Below are 19,359 nucleotides of genomic sequence, written 5' to 3' on the forward strand. Positions count from 1 at the left end.
GTTCCTCCAGATCTGCTGTCACTTTGGGCAACTACTAACACACTGGGGCAGTGGTACCCTATGACACAATGTATTAAAATAGAATTTAATGTACAAAAGACAATTAGGGATTTTCAATACATGTGGATACAAAGTGCGCGATGTATGAAAGTCAATCACATAAAAATCAAGTCTATTTCTAAACTAATGGCAGTTTCAAGTTTGACTCATTAGATGGAAGACCTAGATCAAATTCATCATTATCATTATCATCATCATCACCACCATCACCATCAATATTTGTTGTGTACTTACTATGTGTTAGGCTTACTTCTACATGCTTTACATGTTCAAATAATTCTCAAACTCACTGTATGAAGTATTATTATTCTCATTTTACAGATAAGTAAACAAAGGTTCAAAGAGTTTATTCATAGTTAAATTTGTACAGTATACTAAAGTTTACAAAATGCTTTACCAATGTCATCTCTTTCTAGAACCATACCACAAGGGAGATAATAAAATGTCAATTACTAGATGAGGAAACTGAGACTGTAAAGGTTAATTTATTCATGAGCACATGGCTGGTAAGAAAATTCAACATATCTTTATACCATTCTGAAGTAAGATCTCTAGTCAAAGTGAGACTCTGGATATTTAGAATGGATGGTCAGGAAATAAAGTAAACCAGAAATAAAAAGTTTTTTTTTGTTTTTTAAAGTATGACCTTTATTAAACTTAAGTGAAGTATATATAGCCTTTTCTTTCCCATGTCAAAAAATAGATAAGCATAGGGTTTGGCAGATAGTAGATAAACACACACATACAAATCTAATGAATGAAACGAGAAGAAATGATTCATTAGGTTCAATAGTAAAATTTACATTGTCTCAATAAAATTTCAATTTTTCATACTCAGAATGTCTGTCATCAACAAAGGTCATATGTTATAGTTTAAGTCAGTCAATGTATACATTAACTTGTTAAATGAGAAAGTAGATACATCTTAATTTGAGATATAATCACTATCAATGACTTTGAGAGATCTTACACTGTGAGAAAACCTGTCTCCCTAACATTTAAATCACTTTTTACTTTTGAAAGGCTTCTCTTAAATATGTCCTTCAGTACCATTGAACGTATCACTCTACCACTATTTTGCAAGGCTCAGTCTTTATCACATGATTGGAAGAATTTCTTGCTGTGTTTAGGCTATGAATAGCATTTGAAAAATTACTCAGTTATAATTATAGACAGCTAACACCTGCCAACTAGCTAGAAAATGAAATCATGTAAAATTTAAAGACAAGTGTGCAGTGCTTGTCAAACACAGAGGTATCAAAACAGTAAATGCTCACTTTTAGTAAGGTAAACTAAGATTCTAATTAGACTTTACTAAACATTACACATAATAAATTATTCTAGCCATATGGTTAATATTTTAAGGCATATATATTTGCCAGCTTGTCAATTTAAACAACTTCTAAGTTAAAATACTAAATGAACACTGTTCACTAAATGAATATTCAATTCACTAATGTATATTCACTAATGTATATTCAATAAATGATTACATATACATATTAAAGTTTATTTGGGTAGTATAAACCACAAAGCTCATGTCATAAATTTTTTTCCCTTTAGTATTGTTTAAAAGCTTAGGAATTAGGCCGGGCACGGTGGCTCATGCCTGTAATCCTAGCACTTTGGGAGGCCAAGACAGGCGGGTCACTTGAGGTCAGGGGTTGGAAACCAGCCTGGCCAACATGGTGAAATCTCATCTCTACTAAAAATATAGCCGGGCGTTGTGGCAGGTGCCTGTAATCCCAGCCACTTGGGAGGCTGAGGCAGGAGAATCGCTTGAACCTTGAGGTGGAGGCTGCAGTGAGCTGAAATCACGCCATTGCAATCCAGCCTGGGCAACAAGAGCAAAAGTCTCAAAAAAAGAAAAACAAAAACAAAACAACAACAAAAAAGAAAATAAAACAAACAAATGAAAAATAAATAAAAGCTTAGGAATTGTCCTAAGGTGATTTTATAATAAATAAAAGAATTTACAATTCTAGGAAGACCTTCTCTAACTTTTAAAATTAAAAATAAGGTAATATTTATGTAAAATATAAAGCTAAAAGTATCTAGTTTTTCCAAGGTAATTCCCTATTTCATTACAATCTATCAGATTTCTTTACATGAGAAGGCAGATAATTATTGTGTTGCCAAATTTAACATGAATTTTTTTTGTTACAAACTCAAGGTTGTTTTTAATCTATTTATTTGAAAAGTGTGCCACAAACTGTGAGTCTACTCGTAATAGACAGATTTTAATAATACCAACTGGGAAAACCTAATAAATGCTCCTAATAGTCATTCTACAGAAACTCTCAAAGTATCTCCAGTGAAAAAAGCACTTTTAAAAAAACATGCATCTTTTAAAGCTTTTTTTTTTTTTCTTCTATACACTAACTTTATAGTACATGGATGTTTATTGACACTGGCTTAACTTGGTGTAGCAACCAACAGGAAAAAAAAAAACAAGCATAAAAATAATGTTCCCAAAGTGTGACTATCTAGCGAAGGTTTTCATACCTAAATTTCTAGTCTGTCAATGCCCCAGAAATACAATCACCGCCCGGTTGCGGTGGCTCATGCCTGTAAATCCCAGCACTTTGGGAGGCCGAGGCAGGCGGATCACAAGGTGAGGAGATCCAGACGATCCCGGCTATCGTGGTGAAATCCCGTCTCGATTAAAAATACAAAAAATTAGCTGGGCGTGGTGGCGGGCGCCTGTAGTCCCAGCTACTCGGGAGGCTGAGGCAGGAGAACGGCGTGAACCCGGGAGGCGGAGCTTTCAGTGAGCCCAGATCGCGCCACTGCACTCCAGCCTGGGCGACACAGCGAGACTCCGTCACACACACACACACACACACACACACACACACACACACACACTCTCACCAAATATTGTGAAGAATTCTTGAAATCTGATTTCCTGAGTATACTGTGCCAGCCTAGTTAAAGTACTAGGTAATTCCTTAAGGTCATTTGAAATCTTTCTCACTTAATGTAGTAAATGTGAGCTAGAAACAATGTGTCAAAGTAAACCCAATTTTCCACTAACTTCTATTTAAAATTTTAGACATTTTACCATGGTGTGAAAAAATAAACTGATATGAGAAATTCTGACAAAGTAGACATTAGAATTGGTGGCAAAGCTTGCTTGGTGCTGATGCACTTCCAGCAGCACTTTCATCCTTCTAAGCATTTTAAGCATGCTGCCCTCCCTGACCAGCATCAACTCTGTTCTTCCACAAATTCTAAGATTTTTCTCATGTCTATGGTTCCTTCCAGAATATGCTAATTTGCTACAACATAAACACTGCCTATTTTTAAATTAGAAAATTCTTCATGATTAACACATAACCCGAAGTAGTGACCATTTTATTAAAATTTTAAGTGATTAAGAATCCTGTATTAGGCTGGGCGCGACGGCTCACACCTGTAATCTCAGCACTTTAGGAGGCCGAGGCAGGCAGATCACTTAAGGTCAGGAGTTCAAGACCAGCCTGGCCAACACGGTGAAACCCCATCTCTACTAAAAACTAGCCGGGTGTGGCTAGTTTTTAGTGTAATTTTTAGTTTTAGTGTAGTTTTTAGTGTAATTTTTATTTTTTTTTGTAATTTAGTGAATTTAGTCTACATTTTTTGTAATTTAGTATAGTTTTTAGTGTAATTTTAGTGTAGTTTTTAGTGTAATTACATGCCTGTAATCCCAGCTTCTCGGAAGGCTGAGGCAGGGAGAATTGCTTGAACCCGGGAGGTGGAGGTTGCAGTGAGCCAAGATAATGCCACTGCACTCCAGTGTGGGCAACAGAGTGAGACTCCATTTCAAAAAAAAAAAAGAATCCTTTATTATACCCACGATTCCACAGCTACTTTCTGTCAGACCAAAGTTTCAACAATCCTTAAGTTAGCAGTTTGAATTATTAATTTATTACCTATTCAAATGGTAAAAAGATATTTTGCAAATTTCTAATGGCTTATCAAAAGAAAAATAAATATAACTCTAAAAAAAGACAACAGCACACCTATTTTCTAATTCTTTTACTTCATAAATGGTCTGCACATACAGCACTTTAAGGACACAAAGTGTTGAAAATGAGAAAAAAATTCTAATTAAGCCATTGTTTTAGAGGATCCTTCATGATGTCATGAACAACCCATGACCTTAAGGTAAAATTTACTATGCAAGTGTTTAACATCTTTGTACAAAATACTGTATCCCATTTGTAAACAAAATAACTATGTTAGAAAAATATTTTTTAAATGAATCAGTTTTTTTTCATGTTAGAGGTCACTGCAACAGGAATAAAATAGATAAAATTGGGCAGGGCACAGTGGCTCATGCCCGTAATCCTAGCACTTTCGGAGGCCGAGGCGGGTGGATCGCAAGGTCAGGAGTTCAAGACCAGCCTGTCCAACATGGTGTAACCCCGTCTCTACTAAAAACCAGCCAGGTGTGGTGGTGCCCACCTGTAATCCCAGCTACTCAGGAGGCTGAGGCAGGAGAATAGCTTGAACCCGGGAGGCAGAGGTTGCAGTGAGCCAAGATCGTGCCACTGCACTACATGGGCGACAGAGTGAGACTGCATCTCAAAAAACAAAATAAAATAAAATAGATGAAATCTGAAAACATAAGAGTATTGTTGTTAATTTTGATCTTTCTGAAGAGTCAAAACATAGGACAAGATGTATTTATATATTATAAGGAAGACACTGAGTATAGCTAGTACAGATATAATTCCTACTATAAGTCAGAAAGTTAAAAAAGATTGGCTCTGTCTTCAAACAATTTAGAAAAAAAAAGTTAAAGATTTGCCTTCAATTTCTTCACACTCTTTATCCAAAGAAGGACAGAAAACCTGAGAATAAAGAATATTCTCTGAGCCTCAAAAGCAAGGAAGGAAAGCGGTCAAAGACAGGAATGAGAGGAGGCACTGAGAAGTAAGCCACAAGGCTTTCTGAGGTAAAGGGACCGAGTTCTCAATGTATCAATAAAATAAGAAAGGCCAGAAAATAGTGGTATGGAAGAGAGAAGCTTAGTGTAAATATTGGAAGAGGACTCTCATATTTGCTATGATATCTAAGAGTCAGCAGTGAATGTTTGACAAGCACTACCTTAGACTTTTGGCTCTCACTAAATGGCAGTTAAAAAAAAAATCAAAACAAAACAATCATTTAAAAAGACCAAATCTGCTTCTAGAATGTCTCCAATCTGTTACGTTATATTTTATAGCCCCACTATAAATGAATTAAGTATGCTTCTAATCTAATCAGATCCAAATTATAAATAGACCAAGTGATATATTATCTAGTTAGATACACATGCAGTTTTAATGGAAGCCTGTAATTAGGCCTGACTGCCTTCTGTCCTGCTTCTACTCATTGAGAAATTTTCTGTTCAAGTGATGGGGTGGGGGATGGGGGTGGTGGTCGCCTGGTCCTTAGGGGCTGAATGCTGATTAGTCCAAACCAAAAATAGAAATGCCCAATTTCCTCATCAATGACTGGCTTAGAAAAGGGCATGTGACCCAATCCCAGTCAATAGAAACTGAGAGGAAGTCTGCTAGAGGGTTTCTGGGAAAGCTTTTCTTCCCTAAGAGAGAGACACTGGGAAGAAATTCTTTTCTTAGCTGCAGATAGTCATGTCTGCACATGGTGCCTGGAATAGCATGCTGTAGGAATGGAGACATCACTTGCTATGCTGAGGAAAGAAGAAGAAAAAAAGAAAGCAGACAAGTAATGTAGTTGAGCCAATGAATCAATCAAGCTTGGAACTGCCAACCTCCAGACTTATTATGTGAAATAATAAACTTATTGTTAGATCTTCAATCTATTTATTACTCAGTTGGATATCAACTAGATACTGGAACTCCAACTGTAGCTCTAACAGCTACAAATATGCCTCATACCCAACAATGAAAGTTTTATTTCTCCTGGAGGAGGGGGGTGTAATAATCACTTTACTAAATGAAAGCCTCCTCTACCCCACTTACCAAAGATAAGTATTTTGTTGCTTATTCTAAATTTTCTATCTTAAGCCAATTTACTTTCAGACAGTATTGATTGCTGGCAAACTTATGAAAATATGCTCAAATGATCATTCTTGGAAAAGTACTTGGCTATTCTGGATATGCCTCAAAATCTTTTGATACATATGTGCTCTCACATTTTCCTCCTTAATTACATGTATCATCACGACTATAGTTCACCAGTAGACTATATTAGTAAAGTGGGCCAGTATTAATACTCCCATTCCCTTATTTAGAGAATCCAGAGTATCAAAAGGTGTAATTCTTCTTAAGTTTCTTTAAAAACCCAATATAAATAAAGCCTTGGATGAGACTAGAAAACCTTCTTCAAAAGCAGGAAACAACACTTACTGACCTTCAAGTCCCAAGAACAGTGCCTGTCCGGCCCAGCATATTTCTCAAAAATGTCAATATATTTAAACATGTTGATGTGGAATCAATAAATCGAGAACTGGGGTATAAACAAAAGATGCTATCTCTCAACGTGTCACTTTTTTTTTTTTTTTAATAGATTTAGCTCCTTGGAATTGAATCCATTCTACCACCTTGTCATCATTTCTCCCCTGCCAACTATAGCCCTCCGAGCTGACCCACAGCAATTCAGGGCCTTGAGGAGCAACTACAGAAATTGCATATGCACCGCAGCTTTTGCTGCTTTACTAATGAATAACAGAAAGCATTATGGAGTGCTACATTTGAATTAATATTTGCTTTCTCATGCAAGGCTGAAGCTAAAATGGTAGGCAGTGAAGCTGGTGAGGTAAAGCCAGATAATGCTGGGTACTATGTGACATAGAAGTTTAAATTCAATTCTATTCTAAAGGGCTTTTGCCAGTACAGTTACATAGATTTTCATTTTAGATAAATGGCTCTACAGCTATGTGGAGGAGAGATATAAAAGTGGAGGGTGAGTTTAATCTGGTGAAGTGAGAGATAGCAATGACAGAACTAGAAGAGTGGTATCGGGGGCAGAAATTCATTTAGGAGCTATTTCTACTTGGATATCTCACAGACAACTTAAACTCAACATGTCTAAAACAGCATTCATTTTTCCCCTAAACTGACCCCCGCCGCTCTTTTGTCTCAGAAAACAACTGCACAATTCACCAAGTACCTCAAGACAGAAACTTTAGAGCCATGCTTAATTTTGTTATTTTCCTCATCTTCTAAATCCAACTAAATACTATATCCTGTGGTTTCTAACTCCTTGATATCTACCAGACCCATTTTAATTTTTTCCACTCCTCCTGCCCTACCTCACATCCTAGTCTGCTAGCACTTTTGTCATAGGCTACTAGGACAACCTCCCAACTGATGTCACACATCCACTTTTGACCATGGAAATCCATTCTCTAGAGTGATCCTTCTGATGCACTATCAATCACTACACTACCTTGCTCAAAATCCCCCAATGGCTTCCATTATTTCTATGATAAAGTCCACAACCCTTAACATAGCCTACAAGCCCCTCTGAGGTCTGGTTTCTGCCGAGTAATAGTAGGCATACCTAACATTAACTGAGCATTCCTTATATGCTAGGCACTGTGCTATGCTTTGCAAACATCATTTATTTTATTCTCACAGCAACATTATGAGGCAGGAATCATAAGCATCATGCTCATTTTGCAGATGAGGAAACTGAATCAAGGAGAGATTATGTAACTTATTCAAAGTTGTAGAGCTAATAAAGTAGTCCCACACTGCATAACATTTCAGCTGATGACGGACCCCCCATATACAACAGTGGTCTCATATGATTACACACTTGACCCTTAAACACCAAGGGGGTTAGGGGGCCAACCCTCCACACAGTTGAAAATCTGTGTATAACTTTTGACTCCCTCCAAACTTAGCCAACAATAGCCTACTGTTGACTGGAAACTTTACTGATAATATAAATAGTCCATTAACACATATTTTGTATGTTATACATATTATATACTGTATTCTTACACTAAAATAAGCTAGAGAAAAGAAAATGTTATTAAGAAAATCATAATGAAGAGATCATATATTTACCATTCATTAAGTGGACATGGATAATCATAAAGATCTTCATTCTTATGGTCTTCAGTTTGAGTACACTGATGAGGAGGATCAAGAGGAGGGGTTGGTCATGTTATCTCAGGGGTGATAGAGGTGGAATAGGCAGAAGGAGAGGCAGAAAAGGCAGGCACACTCAAGTGTAACTTTTGTTTGTTTATTTGAAACAGGGTTTTGCTCTGTCACCAGAGGGCTGGAGGGCAATGACACAATCATAGCTCACTGCAACCTCGAACTCTTGGGCTCAAGAGATCCTCCTGCCTCAGCCTCCTGAGTAGCTGGTACTACAGGTGTGCTCCACTGCACCCAGCTAATTTTTTTTTCTTAACTTTTTGTAGAGATGGATCTTGCTATGTTGTTCAAGCTGGTCTCCAACTCCTAACCTCAGGAGATCTTTCCACCTCAGCCTTCCAAAGTGCTGGGATTATAGGTGTGAGCCACCCCACCCAACTTAGTATAACTTCTATTGAAAAAACAATCTTCCTATAAGTGGACTCATGCAGTTCAAACCTATGCTGTTCAAGGGTCAATTGTAATTTTATATTATTACTCTACCTTTTCTATGTTTAGATACACAAACACTTACCATTGTATTACAATTGCTAAAGTGTATTCAGTTCAGTGACATGCTGTACAGGTTTGTAGCCTAGAAACAACAGGCTATATACCACATAGCCTTGGTGTGTAGTAGGCTGTATCATCTAGGTTTGTGTGATTTCACCCTGCGATATTCACACAAATATGATACCACCTAATGATGCATTTCTCAGAGTGTATCAATGTCATTAAGTGACACATGACAGTATCGGAGCCAGGTCTGCCAAACTCCAGAGTATGTCCTCTTAAGCTATTCATGCCACCCTCAAACTGTCTGCCCCAGCCATATTGCATTACTTTCAGCTCCTAGAACTCATTTGCTCTCCTTGTCATGAGGCCTTCATACATACTGTTCCCTATGTCTGGAATGTCCCCTCACAAATCTCACCTTTACATGGATAATATTTATTCATTCGTCATGTCTTTGCTTAAATGTCATTGCCTCAGGAAAGCTTTCCCTTACTATCTAAAATTAAAATTTTTATTTGTTTACTTCTTTATGGTCTGTTTCCCTTTGGTATAATGTCAAAATTGTTACCACTGGTCCTCAGTTCTCAGAATGACATTCAGCAGGGGTTCAATAAACATTTGTTGCAAAACTGCATGCATAAATGAATGATGCTGGGTGGAAACTCCCTAAATTGAAAACTTCATCTATTCAGACTACTGATGAAAAACAGAAAGAAGGAAAGTATAAATTTGTTCATCCACTGGATATTTATTTAGTAGCTTCCAGGTCCCAGCCAATACTCTTAAGAACTCACAGCCTTCCTATGGGAGACAGACACATAAGCATGTGCTTATAACACAATATAAGTAAAGTGCCTGTTATAATTGTACAATAGATGCAGAGATGCAAAAAAAGAGTATGTCTATAGGGAACCTTCCCAGGAAAGGAAATTCTTGAGTCCTTTTGCAGGAAGAATGAGTCTTGAAATATATATCGCATAGTCTATGTATTTCACTTATGAAAGGGAGAGGAGCATCTACTATATATACCAGAGCACTTTACATCTCATTTGATTCTCACAAGAGCTCTGTGTTGTTATTCCCATTTTACAGACGTGGAAATTCAAGCTAAGAAAGGTCAAGGAATTTGCCCAAGGTTACAGGCAAGGACATTAGTAAAGGAGCGGAATTTGAGCCCAACTCTGACTCCAGTATCCATGTATTTATCATTATATTGAAATCCTTTGATACTATACTCCTCAGAGCCTGCTCACTTTTATTTTCAATATAACTCTTAACAAAATCGGTTATCTGGTTTCCCATTCTAATATAAATTAAGCAGCAAAATGAAAGATCAGGAAGAGACCAAAGTCAAGTATCCTGATGGCAAAGGAAACAAGAGAAAAACTATAAAAATTACACACAAAAAATATAAAAACTAATGGATCATATAGTCAGTCCAACACCCTTTGCTGCACAACAATACTCGATATGCTTAATGATGACCCCATTATGGACAAAAATGGTTGTTATAGCCACTACAGTCTAGAAGATAGAGAAATAACTTTTTGTGTTTCAAAGGGTAAACTTCAGTTACCTAGTATATTAATTCCTCTCTGGTAACTCTGAATTGTGACAATTGTTTCCGAAGTGTTAGTGAGAAGGAATATCCCAAGATTTTAAATAGAGTCTTCATTTTGTCGATATTATTTTTCTGTTGCTTTAAACTAAATTCAAGCCAGTACATAAAAACTGTCAATTTTAACTTACATAGTTACCCAAGTACATTTTAAATTTTAAGAACCTCTCATACATGACTTTGGACAACACACGTAGATTGAGAAATGTAAAGATTGACAAGCATATATAAGGTGTGACTGAATATTCTCAATATCTAAAAACTTTTTTTAAAAAAGTCTTCTAACACACCTTGTAATAAAACAAGATAAATTATGAACAAAATGGAGGAAAAACTATAATATTTTTAACCTGCTGCACTCATATCTTAAATAGCTACACATGTGAAAAAGAAACAATTCAGGCAAACACAGAGAAAGCTGGTTGAGCAATTTGCCATAAAAGTGCTTCTATCAAATACCCCACCTGGGTCCACCTTTTCAACATGAAAATGTTAGCTTTTTTAAGAGAGCTTTTTATTATTTATATAATTCTCTTCTTGAAAAAAGAGAGGTTGCATTTAGAGAACGCATCCTGGTTTGTTTTGTTTTTAAAAATAAGACAAAATTGTTCCACCAATTATATTGAACGGGCTGACTAGGAAACATTTAATATCCTTTATCATTTTAGAGGCTTTTAAATGTGAGCCTTTCCACTCAGAACACTGTGACAATGTGAAAAAACACACTGGCTACATTTCCCAACAACATGTAAAAAGAAATATAAGGAAAAACAAGTATTTACTTGGAATGAACTGTAGTTTTCATATATTCTTCCAGGAGCAAAGCAGTTTCTGCCTAAAACTCTCTAGAAAAACGCTACTTGTTTACTTACAGAACACTCTAAAGATGTAAACTCATAATCAAAGTTTACATAACAACCTAATAGAAACAAACACAACGTGAATAATTGCAAATAAAATTTCACTGTACTAGGGAGACAGCTGTATTTAAAATGCTCTTCCTTACCTGGATGCTCTTCAGAATAAACTCACTTTTCTCTCTTACATCTTTGAAGGGACACCTCTTAGAAAGCATAAGCAGATGAGCAAGTAGCTTATTCAACCCATCCGAAGACTCGGTATTTGAAAGCCCGTCTGATGGACGATGAGGTGTTTCTTTCACCGAACGAAGACACTCGCTTTTCCTCAAAATGGTTTGCCTAATGTTTTCCAGTGCTGTCTCTCTAGTAGTTGAATCTCTACTGCACAGTCCATCCCATCTCACTTCATTCTCTCCTTCAGCCATGACAATAGTTTTTCCTTTGCGGTCTTCAGTTACCTTTCAGCATGTCCCCAAAAATCACTCTGTGTTTTTAAAATGAAAAATGTAAAAATAAAATCAGAGAAATCAAATCGTCATGAAAACACACATATGGGTAACATTTGGAACCACTGGTGTCTTCAGCCGATCTACAAGCTAGATCACCCTCTCACCCTCTCCTTGTACACTAAAGGGCAGTCTTCTTTCTGGAAAACAAAGTTGGAAAGTTGCAACCTTGCAGCGCCGGCTTTGGTGGACGGAGAATTTCGGGGAAGCGTTCTCCTCCGTCTCGCGGGGTCAGCGGATATCCTCACGTTGTGGAGCTGTCAAATCCGTGCTCTGCCCCAAAAGGCTGGTAACAGTTGAACGCCCTCCAGCCATTCGGGGCTTTTTTGTCTGTGCAGCCACCGGGTTCTCTCGAGCTTTCCCACCCCGCCCCTCCTCCGACACCAGTCCCCGCCCTCCGCAGCTCCTCCCAGCGCCTCAGCAGCCGGCCGGGCGCCGGCAGGGAAGGCTCGCCGAACCCTGGCCCACTGGCCGCAGCGGCCGGAGGCTTTGGCGCTGCTGGAGGGCGGCAGTCTCGGGCAGCCGCTGTCTCGGCGGGCGGCAGTGAAAAAAAGCGTCCCCAGCCCCGCCAATTCCGGACCCCCGGGAAGACGCTACTTCTCCGATCCCTGCACCCTAGCCCACCACCGCCGAGCCAGAGGGCATAGGGCGGCCCTGGCAATCCTCGAGCGTAGGGCTGGGCCGCGGAGCTGGCGGGGCGGCGGGGCCCAAGGCGCAAAGCCCGCCCTTCGCCCAGCCCCATCGGTGGGGATCAGCCCAGAGGGCGGGAGCAGGGAGGGGAGACGGGGTCCTCACCCCCAGCCCCTCCCCTTTCTCCGCCCGGCACAAACCCGGAGCCACCCCGGCCCCAGCGCCTTCTTCCCCGCCCAGGCAGACGCGACCCGCCGAGGCAAAGCCATTGGAAAAAGCCCCGCCCTCTGGCAGGCTACCTCCGGACCCCCAGTGCGCCGCGCGCGGCTGCCAACCGCTGCCGGCTGCTACGCATGCGTGACTTAGAACAGGGCACAAGCGCCTCGGGAGGCTCTAAGCTTGCGCCCTGGGGCGGTTTCCGTTCCCGGATGTTTGGAGTGTGTCCTGGAGAAGGGGAAGGAAAAAGTAAGGCGTAGAAGTACACTGAGACTTCGTCACACACAAAACAAGCACGACAAAGAAAAAGGGCGCGAAGGGACTCCTGGACGAATTTGAGTCTACATTTAAGATCACCGTAAAAGTAGTGACGGCCTCTTTATTACTCCAAACCCCAGATTTAAGTCGGTGGGACGTCTTCGCGTTGACTTGTGGGGAATGTAGTTTTGATGCTGCCGGCGCGTTTTGTTTGCGACAGAAACTACAATCCCCAGAGGCCACCGCGACGTCGCCTGTGGCTGCCCGCGAACCAACGGTTAGCGGTGGCAGGGGCTGACTGAGAGCGTCTGCTTGGTAAGCACTGTAGGCTGGGTTGTCACCTTTCCTTGACAGGGTTTTTCCTTCCTCCATTTCCTCTGGGATTTTGGAGACGAAGCCATCTAGGGTGGCGTCCCTTAGTCCAAGGATTTTTCCAGTGGCTTGCGTGGGAAGGACTAGTCCAGCTGCCCAAGCGCGGGGTGTGGTGGGTGAGGCGAGGATTTAGGGATCCTGATCCCGAGGGTCGCAGGGAGCGGCCTAAGAAGGAAGGATGCTGTGGAAACTGAAGCTTCGGGCTGCTGCTTCTGCTTCCACCCTTTTCTGTGGGCAGGCGCGGGATGGATTTGGGATCTCTGCGCATTTGCACCTTTGTTTGCCTTTGCTTAGGGATGTTCTGGGCTTTATTTGCTTTTAGAAAGTCATTATTTGAGAAAAGTCGAGGTTTGAACGGCCATCAGTGGACTGATAATCGGTGTAGATTTTAATTCTTTATGTTGCATAATTGCATTACATTAAATTCTAAAACTTTCATCTTGCTAGGCACTGAATATACAACAATGAGAAAGACAGTCTTATCCAGTTAAGAGGAACCAGTTGTTAGACATACAGTTACAATACTATATGATATCACTGGGATGCCTAGAAGGAGATCACTTAGCCCAGTCTTGGAAAGCCAGGGAAATCTTCATCCCAGCGGAAATGGAGATCAAAAGAACAGCATATGCTAAGGCCCAGAGCGAGAGATAGGGTACTTTCAGGAAACGTTAGTAAGCCAAATCATACATACTTAGCGGTGTGGGGTGGGAAGGGAAGGGTGCTTTTTGTGTATTGATGTACTTTGAAGCTACAAAGAGACAGATATTGCGAATTCTTTACATTGTTTCTGTAAGTGAGCTATTTTTGAATAGATGCATAGTTCTGATGAATTGGTCGAATTTCAAAAGCCTGTTACATTCTAACACTTCTAGTTTGAATCCGAATTTTAAAAAGGGAATAACTTATGAATGTGATTGAGAAAACAAAACAAAACCATTCCGTTTTTATCTCCTTTTTGGGATGATCATCCTCTATCCAGCCCGTAAAGGGTAGGGTAGTTTCTTAAGGCTGGGTGCCTTTTTATGCTGTAGTTAAATATGATCTCATGTGTACCCATGGCTTCACCAACACTTATGACTCTCAAATGAATAGCTCCATTCAACTTCACCTCTCAGCTTTCACATATCTATCTCTTGGATATTTCTTCTTGGATATCTCAAAAGCATCTCAAACTCAACATTCCTAAAATCAAATGCATAGTTATCTCTTACAAATCTGATTCTTTTTCAGTGTTCCTTATTTCAGCAAAGGACACTACCATCCATCTACTTGTGAAAATTTGAAAGCTAAACATTATTCTTTATTTCTTCTTGCCCTTCATACTTTTATGGCTAAATTATTACCAAGTTCTGCCAATCTTATCTCTCAAAATATCCTTCAAATATATTTTTCTCTCCACCTGTCTTCAAACTGTGGTAATCTCTCAAGACCGCTACAGTAGCAGTTATTCACAATGACCCTCCTCCATTAGTTCTCCATTATAGCTACCAGAATGATTTTTTTGAAACTGCAGATCTGATCAGATTTTCTCTTGGTTAAAACTATTCAATGGTGTCCTGCTACTGTTAAAATAAAGGCAAAACTCCTTTATAAAGCCTGACATCATCTGGTACTCTTTCAGACTCACTTCATATACTGCTCTCCAGATCAACCATACAGACCATTTTTCACTCATTGGTTCTCATATTCCATTTCACCCACGCATTTACTCAACAAATCTCTGTTGAGTCCCTTTTATATAACAGGACATTGAGGATACAGCACTGACCACAATATATAAAAATTCCTACTGTCCTAGAGCTTACTTACATTCTACTGAGAAGAGATAGTAAATAAATATGTAAAACAGTTAGTAAATGAAATGAAGACAAATGCAGTGGAGAATAAAACAACTGGGAAGGGGAATGGGGAGTGTCAGGATGTGAGGGACTAGGTTTACTTTTAAATAAAGTGGTTAGAAAAGACCTAATCCAGAAGGGGACAATTGAGGAGATATGAAGTAGGGAAGGGAATAAACCATGATGCCTGGGCAAATAGCATTCTAATGAAGAGAGTTAGTGCAAAGGCCTCGGGCAGGAGCCTGAGTGCACGTTTGAGAAATAGCAAGAAGGCTAGTGTGGCTGGAACACAATGAGTACAAAGAGAATAACATGAGGTCACAGAGAAAGGAAGTAATGGTGGGAGAACATGTACGTGACTGAAAGGACTAACATTTTTAATTGAGTTGGGAAAGCATTGGAGAGTTTTGTGCAGATGAGGGCATGATCTGACTTTTTAAAAATAACTACTTTTCTTTCTCTCTCTTTCTTTTTCTCTCTCTCTTCGATGGAGTTTTGCTCTTGTTGCCCAGGCTGGAGTGCAGTGGCACAATCTTGGCTCACTGCAACCTCCACCTCCCAAGTTTAAGCAATTCTTCATCCTTGGCCTCCCAAGTAGCTGGGATTACAGGCATGCACCACCATACCTGGCTAATTTTGTATTTTTAGTAGAGACAGGGTTTCACCATGTTGGTCAGGCTGGTCTCGAATTCCTGACCTCAAGTGATCCACCCACCTCAGCCTTGCAAAGTGCTGGATTACAGACATGAGCCACCGTGCCTGGCCTCCTTCTTTTTGCCTGAGGCAGAGTCTCACTGTGTCACCAGGCTGCAGTGAAGTCATGGCTCACTGCATCCTTGAACTCCTGGGCTCAAGTAATCCTCCCAACTCAGTTGCCCAGGTAGTTGGGACTATGGGCATGTACCAACATGCCCAGCTAATTTTGTATTTTTTCCTTTTTTTTTTTTAACTGAAATTACATAAAAGTGGAGATAATTTTTGTCTTTTTGTAGAGACAGGGTCTCACTGTGTTGCCCAGGCTGGTCTTGAACTCCTCAAGTGATTGCCTCAAGCGATCCTCCTGCCTCTGCCTCCCAAAGTGCTGGGATTAGAGGCAGACGCCACTGCAACTGGCCTGAAGTGAATATTTCTTTTAAATTGTGTTGAGCATAGACCATGGGGAAGCAAGAGTAGAAACAGAGAGACTGGTTAGGAAACTAAAGTAATAATCCAAGTGAGAGAATCTGGATACGTTTTGATAGTATAACCAACAGATTTTGCTGACAGATTGTGTGAGAGTAAGAGTCAAAAATGACTTCAAAGTTTCTAACCTGAGCAACTAGAATGGAGGAAGTGCCATTTACTGTTACAGGAAAGTCTGCAGATTTATGAATGGGAGAGAGAGGAAAGGTTGGTATTTTAGCTTGGCCATGTTAAGTTTGAGATGCCTCTAAGAAACTCACATTGAGATGTGGAGGTAGAGGAGGCAGTTGAATAAATGAGTCCAGAAGTGAGGAGAAAGATCTGGCAATAGATACAATTTTGGGTTTTATAGTAGTGTTTAGATAGCAGTTGTTGATATTACCAAAAGAGATATTCCATGGAGTTTGGGTGGATTTGGAATTCTCTGCAAAGGTGACTGTGAAGGAGCAGCCAGTGAACAGAGGAAAACCCACTGTTCAGTAGGTGTGCTAGAAGCGAAATGAAGAAAGTGATTAAGGAGGAAGGAAAAATAAGTTATGTTAAATGTTGCTGTAGGTCAAATGAGATGAGGATTCATAATTGACCACTACATTTAGCAACATGGAGGTCATTGGGATCTTGATAAGAAACTTTTGGTGGAGTAAAGGTGAAACTCCGTCTCTACTAAAAGTACAAAAATTAGCCGGGCATGATGGCGCATGCCTGTAATCCCAACTACTCAGGATGCTGAGGCAGGAGAATCGCCTGAGCCTGGGAGGCGGAGGGGCCGGAGGTTGCAGTGAGCCAAGATCGCACCACTGCACTCCAGACTGGGTGACAGAGTATGACTCTGTCTCAGGAAAAAAAAAAAAAAAGTCTGCCTTTTTTTGCTGCAATGTATAAATAGATGTTATGGAATTTAGAAGAACTTCTTTAGATCAGTAAATATTCAAGTTACATTTTAGAAGAGTAATTAATTAGGAAACAGATATTGAGAGGTTTTGCTAACTTTGGCCATGGACCGTGGAATCATGCAGTATGTTGCCTTTTAGACTGGCGCCTTTACTTAGCAATGTGCATTTATAGTTATTTTATGTCTTTAGATGTATGGCTTGAGAGCTCATTTGTTTTTATCACTGAAAAATAATCCATTGTATGGATATATTACAGTTTACAGTTTGCTTATTCACCTTTTGAAGGACATCTTAGTTGCTTCCAGTTTTCATCAATTATGAATAGAGTATCCTAAAAATTTATGTGCAGGCTTTTTCTGGGCATAAGTTTTTAACTCATCTAGGAATATGATTGCTGGTAACCCTTTGTTTAGCTTTGTAAGAAACTCATAGCTGTTTTTCAAAGCAGCAGTACCATTTTCTATTTCCCACCAATGAATGAGAGTTCCTGTTGTGCCCCATCTTTGCCAGGATTTGGTGGTGTTAGTGTTTTGGATTTTAGCTGCTCTGATAGGTATGTAATGGTATCTCATTATTGTTTTAATTGGTGATTCCCCAATGACATATGTTGAGCATCTTTTCATGTGCCTATTTGCTGCCTGTATATCATGTTTGGTGAGGTGTCTGTTCAGATTTTTTGTCCATTTAAAAATTATTATTACTGTTGAATGTTTTTGTTTTTTAGAGGCAGGGTCTTGCTGTGTCACCCAGGTTGGAGAGCAGTGGTGATATCATAGCTCACTGTAACCTCAAACCCCTTGGCTCAAGCAATCCTGCCTCAGCCTCCAAAGTAGCTGGAACTACAGGCATGCACCTCCATGCCCAGCTTACTGTTGAGTTTTAAGAGTGCTTTGTATATTTTGGACACACAAGTCCTATATCAGATCTGCATTTTGCAAATATTTTCTGCAAGTCTGTGGCTTGTCTTTTCATTCTCTTAATAGTGTCTTTTGCAAAGCAGAAATTTTTAATTTTAGTGAAGTCCAGCTTTCATGTATCATGCTTTTGGTGTTGCAGCTAAAAAGTCATTGCCATACCCAGGGTCATTTAGATGTTCTCCTGTCTTCCAGAGCTTTTATAGCTTTGTGTTTTGTGTATAGGTTTATGATCCATTTTTTAGTCATTTTTTTTTTGTAAAAGGTATAAGGTCTGTGCTTACATTTTTATTTTTATTAATAAAGTTTCTGCTGGATCTGAAATTATTTTGATCAATAATATTAAAAGGTAAAAAAACTTTTTTTTAAAGACCATCGTACTGAATCTGTACAACTATATTGGTACCATTCTTCAAAACTGTTCCTTGAGAGAGAGACCTGAAGTCAACCTAAAGATGAGGCCAGGGAGAACTTTATCTGGAACGTATCAGGAAACCGGACTAACAGTTCCATTTTAGTTATCTGTTGTCAGCATGTGCAATTGACTGAGTGCTGTAAGTGCAAATTGTTAGGAAGACTTTCTACAATTAAGAATGTTATTCTCCAATTGAATTACCTTGTTATTTGTCTACATTGCTGTTTTTCTGGTTTTTGTTTGTTTGTTTGTTTTTGTTTTTGTTTTTTGCTACTTTTTTGCCTAGTCTTACAAGGTTGCAAAAATCTACCTGTGATTTTTCCACAATAGTTTGACCCTTCTCTACAATGAAACACTGAAGCCATGGAAACTTAAAATATCTCTTTCTGTGATAACTGACTTCAACTTAAGTTTTTAAGGGAAATTATACTAATTATTTACTACATAGTAACATAAGCAGTTTTACCTCTAAATGCTTCCTTAGTTTTTCTTTTGGCTTGTTGAGAAAATGTCTTGTCAACCAAGTACTATATGTGTACTTTTATGTGTGTGGTGTATGTGTATTGCCCAAATGAATCATGAAGACTCTTAAATTTGAATCTGTATATTTTATTTTTAAGTTTTCCTTAACAAGGTCAATTTGAATTCCTTAACAAGATTGATTTGAATGATATTCTTTTCAACCTTTCAAAAACGTATTTTCTGAAACACTGTCATACATACTATTCTCAAAATACCATCCCCCTTTTTTTTATGTTATTGCTTCCAACTTTCAGGAATAAATGAGTAAACCACTTAAATCAAGTTTACTCTTCAGTATTTTCTCCAGTTTTTCTGTTTTTGGTATCTCCAAATTTACTGTAGTATGCTTTGAATGACTAAATCTCTAGTATTTCTGACATATATTAATGGATAGATTTTTAAAAACCAATAATTGCTGAATCTATATTCATTTTACTCTTCTTGAAAGATTTGT

At 39.1% G+C, this 19,359-nt stretch overlaps 2 protein-coding genes across 13 annotated transcripts in view; one reads left to right on the forward strand and one right to left on the reverse strand.

Moving 5' to 3' along the window:
* The window catches only part of SESN1 (sestrin 1), a 107,461-nt gene extending 95,450 nt beyond the window's left edge, over positions 1-12,011 (reverse strand). Inside the window, exon 1 of the mRNA XM_025381940.1 lies at positions 11,303-12,011. Coding sequence (XP_025237725.1) covers positions 11,303-11,581 — 279 coding nt within the window. The 5' untranslated portion in view covers positions 11,582-12,011. The remainder of the gene's footprint in view (positions 1-11,302) is intronic.
* Positions 12,012-12,128: 117 nt separating this feature from the next.
* CEP57L1 (centrosomal protein 57 like 1) overlaps positions 12,129-19,359 on the forward strand; it is a 58,981-nt gene continuing 51,750 nt past the window's right edge. For 10 of the 12 annotated variants that reach the window (XM_025381946.1, XM_025381950.1, XM_025381943.1 and 7 more), the window contains exon 1: positions 12,129-13,081. Coding sequence is in view for 1 of the 12 variants with exons in the window: in XM_025381951.1 (XP_025237736.1) it covers positions 12,646-12,757 (112 nt within the window). In the remaining 11 variants the exon portion in view is untranslated. The remainder of the gene's footprint in view (positions 13,082-19,359) is intronic. The other 2 variants (XM_025381951.1, XM_025381955.1) reach the window with 2 other exon arrangements.

This window comes from Theropithecus gelada, chromosome 4 (genome assembly GCF_003255815.1).
Source record: "Theropithecus gelada isolate Dixy chromosome 4, Tgel_1.0, whole genome shotgun sequence".
NCBI lineage: Eukaryota > Metazoa > Chordata > Mammalia > Primates > Cercopithecidae > Theropithecus > Theropithecus gelada.